The sequence below is a fragment of the Balearica regulorum genome, chromosome 12, assembly GCF_011004875.1.
Source record: "Balearica regulorum gibbericeps isolate bBalReg1 chromosome 12, bBalReg1.pri, whole genome shotgun sequence".
Taxonomy (NCBI): Eukaryota; Metazoa; Chordata; class Aves; order Gruiformes; family Gruidae; genus Balearica; species Balearica regulorum.
Genome location: NC_046195.1, coordinates 22,159,227 through 22,177,738, shown reverse-complemented (window position 1 = coordinate 22,177,738; position 18,512 = coordinate 22,159,227). Strand labels below are relative to the sequence as shown.

Here is an 18,512-nt window from a genome sequence, read left to right as displayed (position 1 = left end):
ACAACGGCTTGCAAGCCACATCATGTCCTGCCCTGCCTCCCTGGCTGCACATTAACACTGCCATAGCAGAGAAGTGGAGTGGGCAGCCGGGGCAGTAATTTGCTAAAACTGCAAAAGCTAGATTTGTTTGAGAAAGTCTGCCAAGACTTTAGTCATGTCTAAATTGTATTTGATTTAAAGTAAGTCACATTTTATGTTAATCCGTAACAAAAGTTTTACCATTCTCAAGAGATTTTATTCACTAGGTGAACTATATTATTACTTTTGCTATTAAATAAGGTTGCTGACACAGTAATAATCTTCATTTCAGGTCTTGGAGACTCAAGGCTTTTTCAGCCACATTCAAACTTAATTGTCCCTAGTGTATTTATCTTTGCAGATGGGAATTAGTTTTACAGAGCTATGCACGAGCATAATTTTCATGACAAGTAATTGCAGAAATACTAGTTTAGACAATCTCTGGATACAAAACAACGTGCCTCTCTAAAGACAAACAGCTTACACCTAAGGCTAATAACGAAGACAATTATTTTCAGCTATTTGGGAGAGGGTCACTGCCAGACAAATTTACTTTTTATTAAGAACATTCTTATCCTTAACTAAGCCCTTCAACTGGCTGACAGAAGAGTTAATTCCTATGCAGTAAGCTTCAGTGAAGCCCAAGCCAGCCGCAGACACAGCTGTCCAAAGAGCTTGTTAAACGCAGTATGTCCTACTATAACCTTCCTAACAAATAACACAAAAGGTCCACATTGGTACAATCAAAGTATAACAACTTACACAGCATTCAGTAATAGTCTGAAAGATTGTCTCCTTGTATAAAAAAAAAAAAAATTAGGACCAAGAAGTCTCACCTTCTGGAAGCCATACAGGAGGTCACAAATATACATTTATTCCCGCTACACCACTGATTTTAAAGAAGAAAACAGATAAATTTTAAAATATGCAATTAAAACACAAAAACAATGGTTACAGAAACAATTTGACTCATTCGGGATTTACAGATAGGGAGCCTACTAAACTAGAATCATTTTAGCCATTATTTTTCAGCTACATACTGGAGAACGAAGCTCTAGTTACTTTCTAAATATCTAAAATACCTGCATGAAGCACATGTAGCTTTTGGAAGTCAATTTTGAAGGAAAGCTGGAGAAGAATGTACCTGGAATTCAGTGAATGTACTCACATTACAACATGGATAAAGAGGCGACTTCCACGAGCAGCTTATAGAACCTCTTAACAGCAAGACATACAACAATTTCAAGGCCTACATTCTTACATTCAGTGTTGATTTTGATTGCAACAGTTATTTAAATCTCTACATCAACAGATATTATTTCTTCGTATGTGTTAGCCAACTTAAGCATCTATTGATTAAAACAAATTACTGCCATAATAGAAGCATATTTTCCTCCAAGGTGTAAACCTCCCCCCCCCAAAAAAAAAACCAACAAAACTTTTTATTTCTATACCTTACAGAACCGCAAAGTGACCTACTCTCCACATGCCCTAAGTTATCATCCAGTGCTGAATAGTTGTCCACTATAGCAAACAAACTTTTGCTATTTAATTAGTTTCAAATGAGATAACACTTCAGGATATGAAATTATACAGTCAAACATACCCAAAACACTTCCTAGACAAATTACTGACTTTTTTTTCCCCCCTCATTTGTCCCATTTTCTAGGGTGCAGCACAGGAGACAGACTATGTCATCGCTGACTAGCGTTCTGGTATCTCAAAAAGTTTTAATTAACAATCATATTAAATTAGGATACTGACTTGCAAAGCACTGAACAGCAGGCCTAAGCTAGTATATAATTGATTCTCATTTCCCTTAAAAGTAACCAATTGCTATGTTAATGTCCCAGGAGAAGGAAAACTAGAAAACTCGAATTAAAACCTTCTCACAAATTTTAAATTCGTCCACAGAGCCAAGGACAGCAAGAGCAGTAACTCAGGGCTACAGCTGCCATCAGCCTTGTCACTGGGTACCATGTACCAATATCACCTTGTTCATACACCGTCTCACAAGATGCATGAAAACGTTTGGTAGTGCTTTTATCTGTAACCATGGGAATATACAAAAGACTGCAACAATAGTTGAAAACATCTAGAACAAAAACTGGGGAGGAAGGAAATGCGGAAGGAAGGGAGAAGAGCAGGAAAATTAAGAGATCAGATAAAACATCAGGTATGAGAAATACTCAATAATTTATCATAAAAAGATTTCCCTTTCCAAAGGAAGAAAAGGAACACAAACGAAATAAATCTGCTGACAACAAATACCTATGAAATACACTGGCCAAACAACCTACTCCCTTCTAATACTGGTCCAATGAGAATAATAATTTATTATTACTAACAATTAGTCTTGTTATCGCAGAAATAAGCAACAGAGCCAAAAGTTCCCACTGTGTCAACAAGTTGAAAATAAATAGTCCATCAAGCAATCATCCTGGCATCTGTATAGCCTTTTTTATTTAAAAAAAAATAAAAAAGAAAAAGCTAGTCATTCTGCACATAATTTCTTTATTTCATAAGGTCTTCAAATTTGTGTATAGAAATTACATAAGGAAGCCAAAGTACACAACTCTTTTTAAGTAGTCATATAGCAGTAAGTCTTCAAGATGAATTAAAAGCTTGAACAATACTAAGAAGTCTCCTTTTACGTTACAGATCCTCAGAGTATCAGATAAGATGCACCACACAAATGAAGTATCTGCTCACCAGTTCTGCAGAGATTGCCTAACACAGCATGGAACCAAGGGACGCCCTAAGTTTCAAACATCAACGTTCTTATAGCACAGATTATCTTAAGTTGGCCTCTACTCTGATGAAGCATTGATTTCAAGCGTGTTCTAGTGAAGCTCTTCAAAATCATTCCTTTAGCGTTGTTTTTCTAAGTCTTCATACAGTGCAAGCAAGATAAGCATTTTCTCTGCTCAAGTCTTCCTCCTCTTTCAGAAGACACCCATTCTCTCGATTTTCCTCTGCTTATTTCTGAAACAAAGCCATCGTTACAAAGCAGAGAACATGATCCAAGTTTTTTTTCCACTCTCCTACTCAGCCCTAGTCCTTCCTAGAAAAAGCCTGTCCTAGATGTCTGCTGGAGACCGAAACAGGACTAATAGTACTTTCTCTGTTCCTTTTCTATTGAATATGTTCTTGTTTAAGCACCACCATTTACCTGGGAGCCACTTCTCTGCTTCCCCTATTTTATCTACCAATATTGCAGTGGCTGTAAACCAAAGGATGTAAGAGAGGTACGGCTTAATGGAAAGTAATACTTTTTATTATATTTAGAGAAAGAATTTGCACATCTGAAATGTTTTTCAACCATATCAGTTGGTCTAAGAAGAATTACTATCTCTCTATATTTTATAGAAACATCTACCAGTGAACCAATACGTTCAGGTTTTTAGGCGCCAGCCTAAATGCAAGGCCAAGAAACAGCATTCACATGTTCACATGCCTCTTCCAGTCCATGACCACTTTCATCGAGTTAAGAGATAACTGCATGAAATTCAAAGTTACTAAACAGAAAGCACTCAAAATTAGAGGAAAACCTAAATTTGTCAAGTTTTTCTCGTTATGTAGCTGATGGTTCAGGAGCAGAACTTGGGCATCACTACAGACAGCTCTTCATGCAGCTACAGCCAAATAAGCAGATTAGCGGGAACTAGCAAGCTAGGCAACCTTGGAAGGTCCCTTCCAACCTCAGATTCTGCAGATCAGAGTATTTTTTAGAACTGACAGAGAAGTCAAAGAAGGGATTCAAGAACTACAAGTGAGATGTACAACATATCTGGTCCCACAGACATTCCAAAAAGGCAAAGAATTTCAAAATATATAGTCTAAACCTCATAAACATGGGCAGAGGTGGACAGAAGAGGGCCTCAACGTGGGAATCGTTCGTCAGTGGAATATGGCTACCCATGACTATCCTAGGAACACACAGGGCTATGCAATCAGAGCAGAACACCATCCAGTAAAACCACTTTTATCTATCCTAGCTCATTTTCTCTCTCAGCAAGGTATCTAGAATAGAGAGTAGCCACATAACAGCAAACCGCTAGCAAGAAAACTGTGTGTGAACGACATGTGGCCACCCAGTAATTCAAGAAAAGTCTGTTTCTCAAACTCTGAAGAGCTATTGTCTGTCACAGCACAATAGGGAACACAAATTATAGGTCTAACTATTTATAGAGCAGTTAAATGTACACTAAAGCCTCATTTATTCCTAACTGTACAGATGCATTAAAAAATTGAATTATTTATTGCATGTAACAATATAACATAGAATTAATATTTACATCACATATTGAGACAGATTGATTTTAAAGTGCCAAAATACATTTATTATTATAGAAAAGAAATCAGTTGCTGGATAAAAAATACTTCTCATATGTCACTTGTCCAAACCCATGTGAAAATACCGCCAGAAGTTCATCTCCCGTTTCCAAAATCTTACTATGCCAGTACTCAACCTAGTTCCCACCGAGGTGGATTCAGGATCCTAGGTCAGTCAAGTTAATGAAACATGGATGACTTCTTTGGCTGCTACTCACAACACTAAAGCATCAGTAAGACTGTCAAGAATCGCACTGATTTCATTCCAAGTACCAGCGCAGCTTGGAAAGAGAGCAACAGGGCAGCAGCGATGCCAACCACTGAATGCGTATCCTGGGGAAGACATCTAAAAGAGGCATTGGGACAAAGAAAGGGAAAGCAGGAAGCTCAGTTTTTCATATCACCCACAACGACTGGTTTCTTCCCACTATGTAAAAATGCAAAAAGATGACAGAATAATAGGGGAGGAAGCAGACCTTCCTGCTTTTCTTCAGCATTCAAAAGAGGGTAAAGAAAACAGTTTCAAATGACAACATGCAGTCAGAGACAGACTGAGAAGATGCATCTTAGGCAAGGCCTAGACTCCTGACAAAGCTGATCCTAACCCCACAATCCTACTTCACGCGCCAGAGTTTGGGCTACTCTGTCCTCCCACGTTCCAGAGCTGTCCACACCAGAAAATTGTATTTTTACATGTATTAGCTGCATCGTGTTACCTATAGGCTCGAAGACAAGTGTGCAGTGCTTAAGAACCTATTAGCTTGTAACGACTAATCCCAGGACAAAGCATTCAACAGTGCATTAGAAAGCGAAGAATACATTCTCTATGCAATATTTTCCTGGCCCACAAATAGCACAGACAAGGCCTACAGAAACATTTCTTTCACCATCACACTGGTGCATGTTAAGGAGAGATACTAAGGACACTGGCTCAGTGGGAAGACTGATATTTCATTTCCCAGTGTCATCAATCTGACATACTGGCCCCCTCCCCACCACCATCCTTCAAGCGCTGTATTTTTCTTACAATCAAAGTGAGACTTAATTCAATTAATCTATTCACACAATAACTCCTGCTCTGCATGGAAACAAACTGCTTGATGGAAAGAAGGTTTTTATAAGCCAAGTTTCAGCCACACCTATGATTTAAAATACATGAAAACTATTGCAAGTAAACTCCAAAAATGACACCGCATTTAACTTGGCTTCAGCCACAAGAACAACCAGAATTGAAAGAGCTGCCTAAGAAAACTTTGATAGCAAAGCTAAAACTTCCATGGAACTCCTGACCAAGTGAAAACAGAAAATGTGCAGTGTTTCTGCAGTACTCACTGCGGACAGAAACACTCCCTTACTTTTCATACCCTGCGGTGAGCTGCCTCCTCCCGAACTCCCACCCCACTGGTGGGGCAGAGGGAGGATGCTGCTCCAGTCACTGCTCTTTTTCATCTTTACTCTCCAAACTATTGCCCCACCTCATTAACCGCACTCATTCAAATCCTACTCTGAGTAGGAATTTGCATATATACAAGCCTTTTGCAGCTCATTAATGTCATTTGAATGACTCTCACATGGTCATGGATTTATACTCTGCCTGTCCCTTTTTACATATATGGGCCAAAGGCAAGGGGGGAGAGATTATTTAGGATCTCATGACAAAATGAAGCATTTTCTGAGTTTCAGCATTTTAGTATGAAGTGTCTTCACCCTTTTGCCTCCTGATACACTCACTAGATAGCATATAGGTAAGGATGTTGTAAGCATCATATTACTTCACAACCTTGCTCAGTCTCTATGCCAACAGCAAAGGACAGTCCGGTATTTGGGAAAAAATAAAAACAGAGGCATCAAGGCATCAGTCATGCACAGGCCCAAGGAATGAAGGAGTCAATGCAGTTAATAAGTAATATTTAGCTCAAACCCTTTACTAAGCTATGTGAATGTACTCTGAAAAACAAAGGCACATTGAAAAAAAAAAAACTTTTCTAGTTAACTGAACGTAGGAACAAGTCTCAACACATCTCTGCTTCCCCTTAAAACAGCTTGGCACCACCTCAGAGTTCTACATATGTTTAAAAACAACAGAATAGTACAGGTCAAAGGAAACTATGAAAATCCAGTCTGCACACACAAGCTGGGTATTCTTACAGCATTAATAATTATTTAAAAAAAAAATCCAAGCCATAGATCCTTAGCTTGCTATTCAAAGTTCTTCTGTTACCAATGTGTCAAGTTGTTCCAAAACCAAACAATAGGGGAAGGTCATGCGTGGAGTTCTGCAAGGGCCTGCGCTGGCACACGTAGCTTAACCTATTCGTTAACGACTTAGAAAATGAAGTTATCAGTGGGGTGACGTGGTTATAAGGATGAAGGCAAACTGAAGAATCACTGAAAGACCTCAGTGAGAGAGCAATTCAATGTACATAAACGTAAAGCGATGCCTATGGGGAAAAGCAGACCAGACAGACCTAGCTTTATATATAAAGTGATGGGCTCTGGGATGACCTTTACCACACTAGAGCAAGCTCCCGGGCCCAAGATAAACAGACATACGAAAACATCAGCTCAGTAGCAGTCAAACACACAAATCATTGTTAGAAATCATTAGAAAGGGAACAGAGAGCAAATGAGAAATCATTATACACTATATAAATCCCTGGTTCACCTAGATCTCAAAGTGCGGGTAGTTTTGGTGGTCTCATCTTAAAAAAAAAAAAAAAAAAAAAGATACATTAGAAGTGGAAAATTTCACAGAAGGATGACAGAAGTCCAGCACAATTTTCCTAATTAAGAAATGGCAAAAGGTAAGATTTTTCAACCTAGAAAGTAGAGAACATGGGGATGGATATGATAAATCTATAAAACTGTGAACAGCACAGGGAGAGTGGGCAGGGATCAGCTGTTCAGTTTCCTCCATTACACAATATAGTGACCAGTGGATGAAGCTGCCTGGAACCGGGCTCCAAGCAAAATGACAAGGGTCCTCACACAGCAAGTGGCAGAACAGAAATCCCTAGCAAAAGACTGTAAGCAAAAGAAGTTTATATAGGTTCAAGAGGAACCTGGACAGGCATTTGGAAAATAGATTTATTGTGGCTTGTCCAGCCAGTAACCCCCATTGGGTTCAGAGGACTGAGCTGAAAATAGCTGGAGACCAGGAGAATATTGCAGGGAAGTGTCAGTTATTTCTCATACTCTGTCCTGGTTTCTTGTTTCCCTACACATTCACTTCTGGAAGCTGTAGGAGACAATACCGGGCCAGATGGACCCCTGGTCTGAACCAGTACAGCTACTTTTACATTCTTAAGATTCAGTTTATAATGCATGTTTATTTTTAGCCATTTCCTCAGAAACTCAAGTGACATTGTCAAGAGCCTCTAATAAAAATGTTACTTCTCACCTGAAACAGTCAAATTTTAACACCAAAAAGTGGAAATTAACAGAATGAAAACCTGGGTGTACGCCCTTTAGAAAAATATTATCTAAAATACTTGTAATTCAAACCAACAACAGTTCTGATACTTGATTAAAAAAATTTGAAGCCCTGCCATCAAGTGGCCTCAGCAGATTCACTGATGAGATACTGCTAAATCAACATGGAACCTATGAAAAAGAACAGCTTTGTTTCTGTACTGCTGCTGAAGTTTCTACATTTTTCATTTTGGTGCAATATATTTATAGGTGCACTAAAACTCCATAGATAGTCTGAGTAGAGCTGTCTCTAACAGATTTTTCAATAAGCTGAAAATCTACACAAATACTTGGGACTATTTCAAAGACTCTTATTTTGCACCAGGGAAACAAGATACAACATCTGCACAAAAGTGAGATCATTTTGTCAAGGGAGTCTCAAGAAACAATATGAGGAATGAATGTATCAGAAAACATTCTCATCCACACAACTTTTTACGACACTCCTGCAGCTCAGATTACAGATTTTACCTGAACCAAACACATTATTCCTATTGTATTTGGCCTCTGCTCATATCTGCTTTTTTAAAAAAGAAATACAATAGTGAGCTGCACCTATACTAAACTGCCAAGCAAAACTATGTTCACTGCTATTTCCATCCTATATTCTATTTTGCATGCTAATTAATCGTGTTTTCAGTTGAAATGCTGAACAGAGCAGCCTTCTTAAGTCCAGACCCTCCTCTACAAAGAGGGCAGGAGGAACGTCTTGCAGAAGACTGTAAATAAAGGTAAGCAAGAAGTTTCAGCTCTGAACGATTCTCAACCCACTTCCAGGGACAGTAAACTTCTACATGTGGCTAGACAGTGAAAAGGAAGCTACCTGCTTACGCAGCGAACAAGCTGAGATGCTCTTCTTAAGAAGGAAGATAGACTTTCTCAGGAGGAAGCTCTGGCACTGTCACGTGAAAATGTGGAGGAATCTCTCTGATCAGACCACAAATACGCAGAAGGACCAAGATTAGACTAGAGCAGTGAAGTGACTCTTAGGACTACCAGTTGTTCTGCAGAGATACACAGAGCCAATTTTAATCCCAGAAGCAACTGGGGATAAATTATTTTGCTAAACTCTGTGTTTTGGCTCAGCTACCAATTTGCTTCCCTTTGTGAGCCTCAAAAACAGAGTAGCAGCATCAAGCAAATACAGAGTCAAGTGAGCCAAGGTTGAAATTTGATGGACCTTAGGAACCCTACTGCAAACCACATCCACTGAAAATGTTGCAGATGACAGATCCTACAGCCGCTCACTAATGAGTTGTACAGCATGGAAAGGTAAAGCCACAATACTGGCTGGCAGCCTCAGTACGTGCCCAGTGGAAGAACCACAACACAAACCCCTACAGCTTCAACATAAAATTCTAGTGTATCTAAAGTGCTCTGTTAGTTGTATGCTTTGTCATCTCTTTGGAAGAGAACTGTTTTTTCCTAGTATAAACCTAGCTTAGAAAACCAGGCCTCTAACCTCAGCTCTGCCCAAAGGTTATGACTTAACTCCTGCCCAACACAAATTTCTGAGAACATTTATCACATATGCAGCCTTCCAGTACCTAAAAGGGCCTACAAGAAAGCTGGAGAGGGATTGTTTACAAGGGCATGGAGTGACAGGACAAAGGGGAATGGCCTGAAGCTGAAGGAGGGGAGATTTAGATAAGGTATTAGGAAGAACTTCTTCCCTCTGAGGGTGGCAAGGCACTGGCACAGGTTGCCCAGAGAAGCTGTGGCTGCCCCTGGATCCCTGGAAGTGTTCAAGGCCAGGCTGGCTGTGGCTTTGGGCAACCTGGGCTAGTGGAGCGTATCCGTGCCCACGGCAGGGAGGTGGAACTAGATGGGCTTTAAGGTCCTTTCCAACCCAAACCAAACTCTGTTTGCACACTCGAATGGCTGTGGCCACAAAAGATGCATCTTCAGGAAGTGAGGGCAATGCTGCAACCAAGCAGCAAGAAGACTGTACTCAGTTTTCCATCTGCTTTATAACCACGTATTTAATGGGAGGAGAGGAAAGAGTGGGAGAGCTTGATATACCAATTCTCAAAGCGGGTGAGAATCCCATGGAGCCTCCTGGTAAAGAGATGCCTACCTACTGCCTGTCATCTGTCATCATTTCCCCTCAGAAGGTTCACTGTTTTTGAAATCTAGTTTTTTGAGGCAACCTCCACCTTTTACAGCGATACAAGCGGACAGTCTCAGGAACTACTTTTGCACATTTCTGAGGAAGTTAAGGATTTTGTAATACATCTCCACTAGCAGAAATCCACAGAAGTAAAAACTCCTCAAGAACTACATCTGTGGCATGGAATCATCTGCCCAAATCCCATCCACAAACAAGCTGCTGGTATCTTATTGTCAAAGACGTGAGGTACAGCGAGACGATCTGGCAAGATGCTGGGGGAACAGGGCTTATTCAGCCTGGTGAAGAGAAGGCTTTGAAGGAACCCAATGGCAACCTTCCAACATATAAAGGAGGTCATCAAGAAAACAGCCATGATCTTCACAGAGGTACACACCAGAAGGATGTGAGACAACAGGCACAAGCTGAAGAAAGAAGGTCAGGCTAGATATGAAGAAAAAAAAAAACCAAAACCAAAAAACCAAACAAAACAAAACTGTTTTCACCGTGAAAACAGTTAAGCAGTGGCAGAGGTTGCCCACAGAGGTTGTGCAGTCTCCATCCTTGGAGGTTTTAAAGACCAGACTGGATAAAGTCACGAGTAACCTGTTCTGACCTCATAGCTGATCCTGCTTTGAGCAGGAGGTTGGACTGGAGATTTCCCAAGATCCTTTCCAACAAAATTACCAAATAATCTATGGTCAGGATCAAGGGAGCAACTAGGTGTCAAACTGAAAATAACACCAAGAAAAGCTAACAGGAGAGTTCTATTGAACTCTTGGTTTGAAGAATTTAGCACAACAAATCGTATCTGGGCTGGAAACTGGGGAAGAAGCACTCTTAGTATACACTATAAACATGCAAGGCATAAGGAAGAAAGTATCTGCAGAGATAAAGGGACACTTCACAGCTTCTGGAAAAGTTGTTGGCTGTGTATCAACCCCAAAGCAAGGTAGAGATTGAAACTCTACATTTCTTACTCTCTCCTGCTGTTAGACCTACTTCTCGGATGGCAACTGGCAAGTGAAGCACTACCTACAGCCCATGCAGACCTGGCAGAAGCAGAGAGGAGGCAGAACTCATACATGTTCATTAGCATGTATCCAGAAAGCTCATTACCGTTTCCCAGACAAAACAAGGGAAGTTCACTACAAAGCAATCTTCAGTGATGCACATAAAGTGAATAACACTTATCTTTCTGTCCTCCATGCTAAATAAACTTTAGCATACCCACAGAGCCTTTGCTCTGCTGCAGAGCCTAGGACTCTATCCTTAGCAAGCAACGGCTTTAAAAGGCTCCTTTTCCTTCTCCATTAATTACCATGCCACTTCCTATATAAATCTCTTGTATATCATCTCCTATAGACATAAAGGTCAAGTTTAGGTTGACCTTTGGTCTAATTGTATACCAGCTTTTCATTTCTTTGTTTCATATACTCTAGACAAGCCCCATAATACCCACCTTCTGCTAATTCCTACTCTCCCCTAGGCCTGGAATACAATGCTTGCTTACAGAGCACTCCGGTATCCCTCCAGAGACACGGCGGTATATCTGTAGCCATCCCTAATCCCACCAGGAGAATAAGTTTAAGCAAATTGCTGACAAACTCCTGGATCAATACAGCTGCAACAGACACAGGAGTCTCAGCAAAACAATAAGAAAAGAAATGACAATAGAATGGTCTGTACCACAGCACGCAGAGAACAATAATATAACGTTACCTGGTTTGATTTGGTTCTGGCTGCTATTGAAAACATGGAAGATCAGAACAAGACTAGATAAGCTTAACATCTCCCATCTCCATCCTCAATTCCATATATTCTCATTTTTAAAGGTTTAACATCATCTACTTTTTGTTGTAGCCCCAAAGCTTCTAATTTACTTTGAAATAGCCACATTTTCTGGCAGACTAGCTGTTCAAAATGGCTTTGATAGCGTTGCGTAAAATTACAGAAATAAGCACCCTTTTGTAAGCTACTGGAGCTCTTTTATTCTCCTCACCACCAGTACCCTTTAACTAGCAAAATCTACTTTTAAGAAAGGCATTTATTTTCATGAACAGACTATCACTGAAGGTACTACATGCAATTTTTGCATCATAAAATCCTATCATCTTCATTTTAAAAAGCCTGAACCAACACTCCTAGCATTTACTGGTCTACACGGAGCTGGAATAGTAACAGTGCAATGAGACAATTAATACCCGAGCTTGATCAAGAAATTCAGCTGCCCAAGCATGTGTCACAGCAGTCACCCAAACAATACATTTCCCCTTTCCCCCCCCCCCTTAAGAACAGGACAAACATTCCTTTGTGGTTCTTGCAGGCACATCTGTGTGTTAACCAGAGGTGAAGTTCCTACTTACAGGGGACAGCACAAGCTGAGGCAGCTGGACTGCAAATGACACATAAGGTATATACTGACAAGTTTTTAACATAAAAACCATGTTTGCATTCTTCCACAACTTCATGGCTTCCCGAAGGCTTTTATTACTTTTTATGGAGGGCGATAAAGCAGAGTCTTACATTAGAAGGGCACCTGTAACATTTTTCATCAAAGCAAAAGTTTCTGAAGTAGCAGCACAGCAACAAAAGTAAACAGACATTTCTGAGACAACTTAAGGTTTGTAGGTAGAATTCTTTCATTGTGGAGCCAAAGGGCCAAACACCAATATCACCATGTAAGAGAAAAGCTGCAAGAGATTCAAACCATTTCCCAGCCTCTGGGACACTGGGTGATTCCAAGGCCCCACAAAGTAACCCTTTCAAAACACTGATTCACAGCAAGAAAGGTACTATCACTTCAAATTCAATAGTTTCAGCAGACACCAATGAACCCCACATTGATGGAGTCCACCAGCCAACTAACCCTGGGGTTCAGCTCAGAACTCACTCATAAGCATTACTACGATCAACAAGGATTACAAGAGACGCTTCAGAGAAACGCAGCAGTGAGGCACTCGGAGGATCTGAGAGGGCTGGGGGTATCTCAGAACAATTACAGGGAGCACTCAAGTCTCAAGTGTTTGGAAGTTCTCCTTTGTTTTTCACTATAATGGCACTAAAGAGAAAAATGATCAGATGTTGACTTCTGCGAGAATGGATTACAGGAACTAAAATTCACCATGCCAAACACATTAGTGACAAGTCTGCACTTATCTTTGTGCTCTATATGAATGCAGGTCAGAGTATAAACCGTACCAGTCATCTGCATCCCTATAAATAACTTCAGTATCTGAAGATATCTTAACTGTCTACACCCTGCTTCACGGGATGCTTTTAAATATTTGTCTTGTGCGTCTGATCCATAAACATTCTTATCAATGGCCAAGCAGTCCTGAGCCCTTCCCCTCCCTACGGTAACACCTTTCTCTTATTCTCACGGAATAAAGCTAAATAAGATGCACCTTCTACCCGCTTCCTAGCTTCTAAGCTTTTTTAATTTCTAAGTATTTTTATATCCGAAAGATAAATTAGTGTAAATCCATTAAAAATAACCACTATGAACTACTTGTTCCTATACCTTCCTTCTTTCTTACAAGTGGCAATGAGCAAGAATTTCATTCACACAGGCCTACAAATACTTTCAGGATGGCCCCTAACATTTGTGAGGGGTTTATACTAGAAGTGTGCTGACACTATATTTACATGTACACAATACACAATCTGGTTTTTATGGGCAATAAAGAAGTGTTATGGATTGGGGCTTTGACAGTTAAGCAGTGATGCACAGCTGCCAATTTTATTCATCTGATATCTACAATTCCAGTGTTGAAGACCAAAAGCTCAAAAAAAGATACTTAGACCAAAATACAGTTAAAAATACAATTATACTGACACGCACCAAATTACAGGCATGAAAATAACGTAATCCGTGGACTCAGATAACAATGAAAAGTGGATTATACTGACTTTGATCACAGAAACACGCAACCCCAGCAACTTACAAAAGGATTAAGCAAAAATAGCTCATAATACAGAAGAGTAAAATTCTAATTGAACACTGAAATAGGTAGCTCACGCTTATTAGCACTGATGATGCAATTTAACACAACTGCGTTTCCATACCAGAGATCCATTTGTCACTATTACCACCACCACCTGGAAGCTGTGCTACTAGCCTCTCCCCCACAAAAAACTGCTTCACTGTATTTAGGGGAGGGGTATTTCCCAACTGAGTATTTTTAAATGGTTTATTTTCATCACCATTGTGTGGAAATGCTATTATGAATTTTCATTCAAACTCCTGCCTCACTTTTTTTTTTTTTTTAAATATAAATTGTGTCTAACAAGAAACACACCAGGGATCTCTTCAATCCCCAAAGGCACTTTCTTAAAAGGAGAGAGAACAAAGGAGAAAACCTCCCAGCATGTGCTTTCCAAACCAGCTTCTTAGGACAGTATCAAGAATGACAATACTAGAACATAAGCTTTTCTTTTTCATTCTTTGATCCATGTATAATTGAATTGATTATTGCAAACTGTGTAATGATTTCCAAAAGGCTTGAGTAGAAGGCAAAGATCACAACAATCTAATAACCAATTTAAAGAGATGTAAGAAATATTGAAGGAAAGATTTAATCACTCAAGTATACTCCTTCCAATTAGAAAGAGCTTTAAATAGCTTACCTTGAGATAAATTAGAGTCTGTATGCAATTATACAGGAATAGTAATTAAGATCAGGAAAATTCACATATGCTTCAGCCTATAGAGTTAGGGGGGTAATCCACAGAAGAACAGACTTTTCAGTTACCTTGTTTCATCAACAGAAATGAAAACATACTGGTTCAATTTCTCCAAACCTCTGAGAGCACCGAAGAATTCAGTAACCTTACAAGTCTGGGATCTGCAAAGTATGTTTGATCTTATCTGAATTTTTTTTTCCAATAGGACAAACATTCTCAAATGGGGCGAGAGACTGAAATACTCTTGATCATGGTAAAAAAATACATTACAGGAAATGCTATTTCATGATTTAGAACTCTGTGAAAACTATGGTAAGTGAGAATGACCACTGGTTTTTTGGAGGAAGCAAGATCTTTGATTTTACTTTGTGCATTTGGCAATACCACCTGTCATATCACATTCCCCAATTTACATGTGTGCATGTTACCCACAGGTAACCTCATGGTTCTTTACACAGGAAGGCAAGAAAGTTTTAAAAACTTGACTAAGTTTTTTCTGACAAACTTTATCTGGCAAGGCGAATGAGTTACTGTGCAACTATTACATTAGATGTTAGTTTTTAAAGGTCACTAAATCTGTAATCAATGCCATTTGCTAATTAATCAGAGGAGAAACATGAAAAGATTTTACCTAAGAAAATTAAAATAAAGAAAGGAATTCACTGTTCATTCTTCAAATAGCAGAGCCTTAATCACAAACCCTCCCTTAGTTACGTCTCCTTTCAACTTTCAAAAAAATAGAAAGAATTTAAAAGCACATTTTCTGGGGCTGTACTCCTGCTTAAAAATACACACTGCACCCAACTATAATATAATGGCTTTCCATTAGCCACGTTTTTCCAAGGAGCACTCACCTCATCCAGTACCTAATAACTGAGCTGTAGTACCTTTGAAAAACTGCTATGTGGCAGCTACAACTCTAAGCAGAAATTTCATGCCCCCTTGTCTTTCCCTCTCCTGCCTGACAGAGGACACAGCCACACACCTCTTCTTCTAGAGAAAAAAAATATGTATTGAAGTCTTCAAAGTATGAATTTATGAAGTAACTATTTTTTTCCTTAGGCAAACTGCCAGGCCCCCACAGCTACCAAAAAAAAAACCCTGAAAACTTCACAGAACGCTGTGCTACGACCATCCTGCAGTCCCAGCCTGCAAGTACCACCACATATCCTGAGCAGCAAAGTGAAATTGAAAATAAACCAGTCAGTTTGACATTTACCCTTCAGATCCCTGAGGTTACAACAGTACTTTAAAAAAAAAAAAAAAGTCATCATCTCTCTCTACTGGTTCTCAAGAAGCAGGTTTCAGAAAGGGATCAATAAAGAAGTCTGGGATGACAAGCAGACACAAATACACTTTTAGGAAAGCTCCACCTGTAAAGCTGCAGAGAAAGAGAAAAGGAGAGGCCTCTAGGCTCGCGCAGACCAACAGCACTCTAACACATGGATACATACCCAGAGCCCGGAGGCTCTGCGATGGATGAGAGGCTTCAGGTTTCAAAGCTCCTAAGATCAATAAATTGTCAGTTTTCATAGCAAAATCATGCCTGTCAGCACTGTCCCTTGACCATCATCTTGCCATCTTAACACACATCAAAAACCCCTAATTTTATTCCTTAGCTCTTACCTCTTTTCACTCCATTTGATTCAGTCTTGTTTATAAAAGCATCACATAAACCCAAGCCAGCTACTGTGCACTCTTTAAGAATCAGTCACCAAAACACTACTCCATTTGCCACGCTGACATTAACAAAAGTTTAACACTGGAATCACATTTTGACCCTTTACATTGTTTATGTGGGAAGCACAATTTGAAAGAAAAAAAAAAAAGCTTGGGGGCAACTCAGCTCAAGCAATATACTCTGCAAGATACCCAAAAAACCCAAAGAACAGCAGAAGATTTAAAGGAGGATCTATTTGTCCTCACCTGGCAGACACAGACCCCAAAAAGTTGGAACACACACAAGATTTTATACTTCTTGAAATCCTGACAGCTCTTTAAGCATCTAAAAATGAAAGCACAACAAACCTTCGATACACAGAAAACCGAGACCTACCAAAACTCTTGGGAAAGACAAAATATTTCCCTAGTCATACTTTACATATTCTGTAATTTATGTTAAACATTTAATATACTTCTGATTTGTGTCTGTCACTGTATTAACTTTAAAGTACAAGACAGAAGCTCTCCTGATGAATAATGGCCCTATGACAACGGCAATGAAATTCTGAAACTTTTAAAGACGCTGCCGGGTGTGCGAGGCAGAGTTCACACCCCCACACATCTTGCCAAAGTGATTGGGAGGTTTTTGGGGGTCTTTTTGGTTGGATTTGTGAGGGTTTTTTTGGTGTAGTGTGAATACTCTGCCATCCACTACTGCACCACTACTATTCCTCAAAATACCTGATGGGACTCCCTACGCAGAGTTGCTCCCTCTCCTCCATCCCGGGCACAGTTCCCCCGCAACTCAGCGGGACCCCCCCGCCCAGCTTCACCCACTCGGGGAGCTGTAACTTCGCTCGAGGGTGCTTCAGAGCACCCGGCTTCGATGTGTTTCGCAGGATGACAGGGACAGCCGCAAGCATAACATCTTGAAACTCCTCAACATCTTCTTGTGGCGTCCTTTATTTAGCGGGGTGGGAGCGGGGCGAGGCAAGCGGGGCTCCCCCGGCGGACCCGTCCCCCCCCCGCCCTGCGCCGGGCGGCGAGGGCGCTCGTTAGGAGCCGGCCGCCTGTCAACGGCGGGCAGAGCCGCTCCTCAGGGCTCCCTCCCCGCCGGGCGCCGCTGGCGGAGTCCCCTGGAAACTTTGCGGGAAGCCCAGGGAACCGTCCGCCGCCTCGGGGACGGCCGAGCCGCGCTGCCCAGCGCCGGCAACTCCCGGGGGCTCCCCCGGCCATCGTCGCCACCGCCCTCACCCCCACGACGGCCCGGCCCGAGCCCAACCGCCCCCCTCCGCCGGCGCTGAAGGCAGCCCTCCCCGCCCGCTCCCGCTGCCACCCTCCCGGGCCCGGCGGGGCTGCCCGACGGAGAGCGGGCGGGCGGGAGGCGAGGGGAGGACAGCTCCGCTCCCCGCCCCGCTCCGTCCCTCAGCCCCCGCTGCCGGCGGGGCGCCGCCGCAGCCACCCCGGCGAAGCAGCGCCGTGGGGCGCCGCACAGCGTCGGCAGCGGCTCGGCTGGTCCCCGGCGCCGGGGAGAGCACAGCCCCGGCGGCCCCGAGCGCGGCAGCGAGGGGTATCGCGAAAGGAATTGAAGCTGCGCTTTACCTTTAGTTCCGCACTGTCCGCCATCTTGCAACTCCCGGCGCAGGCGCAGTGAACCCCGCCGGGACACCGCCCCCCCGCCGCCCCCCCGCCGGCACGCAGCGCGCAGCGTTTGAATCGCGGCGCCATTTTGTCCCTCCTCTGCGCTCTGCCGGGCGGGGGGTTTCTGGCAGGGAGCAGGCCGTGGGATTTCTTTCCAGGGCTGTGAGGAGCTCTGGGCCCTCACCGGGAGATCTCCGATAAACCTTGGGGGCAGCGTGTCGCCGTCGCCCTGCTTGGAAAGTTTCCCCTTGACAGCTCGGCCCCCTCGGTCCTGCCTTCCCCGCTGCTCGCTCCGTGAGGGGAACGGGGCGCTGAGGGGAGAGCAGGCAGCGCTCCCGAGGCCGGGCTGCTGAGGGTGCCTGCGCCTCGGCTCTCCTCTGGGTGCCCTCCCGAGCAGGATCACCAGAGGGAAGACGTGGATACGTATTCCTGTAATAATAAGCTGTTTAAAATTGGAATTTGCAACTTTTCTTCCTGCTACTTAATCCGCAGTTTGAAGTGTTTTAGGAGTGAAACTAGGCTGGGGTCTCCTGGCTTGGGTGCTCTGCTCTCCCGGCAGGAGCGAGGGCGGTGCGGGCTGGCCGGGCTGTGG

At 42.1% G+C, this 18,512-nt stretch overlaps 1 protein-coding gene across 2 annotated transcripts in view; it reads right to left on the bottom strand.

Annotated features, from left to right (window-relative positions):
• The window catches only part of PIAS1 (protein inhibitor of activated STAT 1), a 62,889-nt gene extending 44,867 nt beyond the window's left edge, over positions 1-18,022 (bottom strand). Inside the window, exon 1 of one of the 2 annotated variants that reach the window (XM_075764125.1) lies at positions 17,882-18,022. In XM_075764125.1, the coding sequence (XP_075620240.1) occupies positions 17,882-18,007 (126 nt within the window). In that variant the 5' untranslated portion in view covers positions 18,008-18,022. The remainder of the gene's footprint in view (positions 1-17,881) is intronic. The other variant, XM_075764124.1, reaches the window with a different exon arrangement.
• Positions 18,023-18,512: the final 490 nt, after the last annotated feature.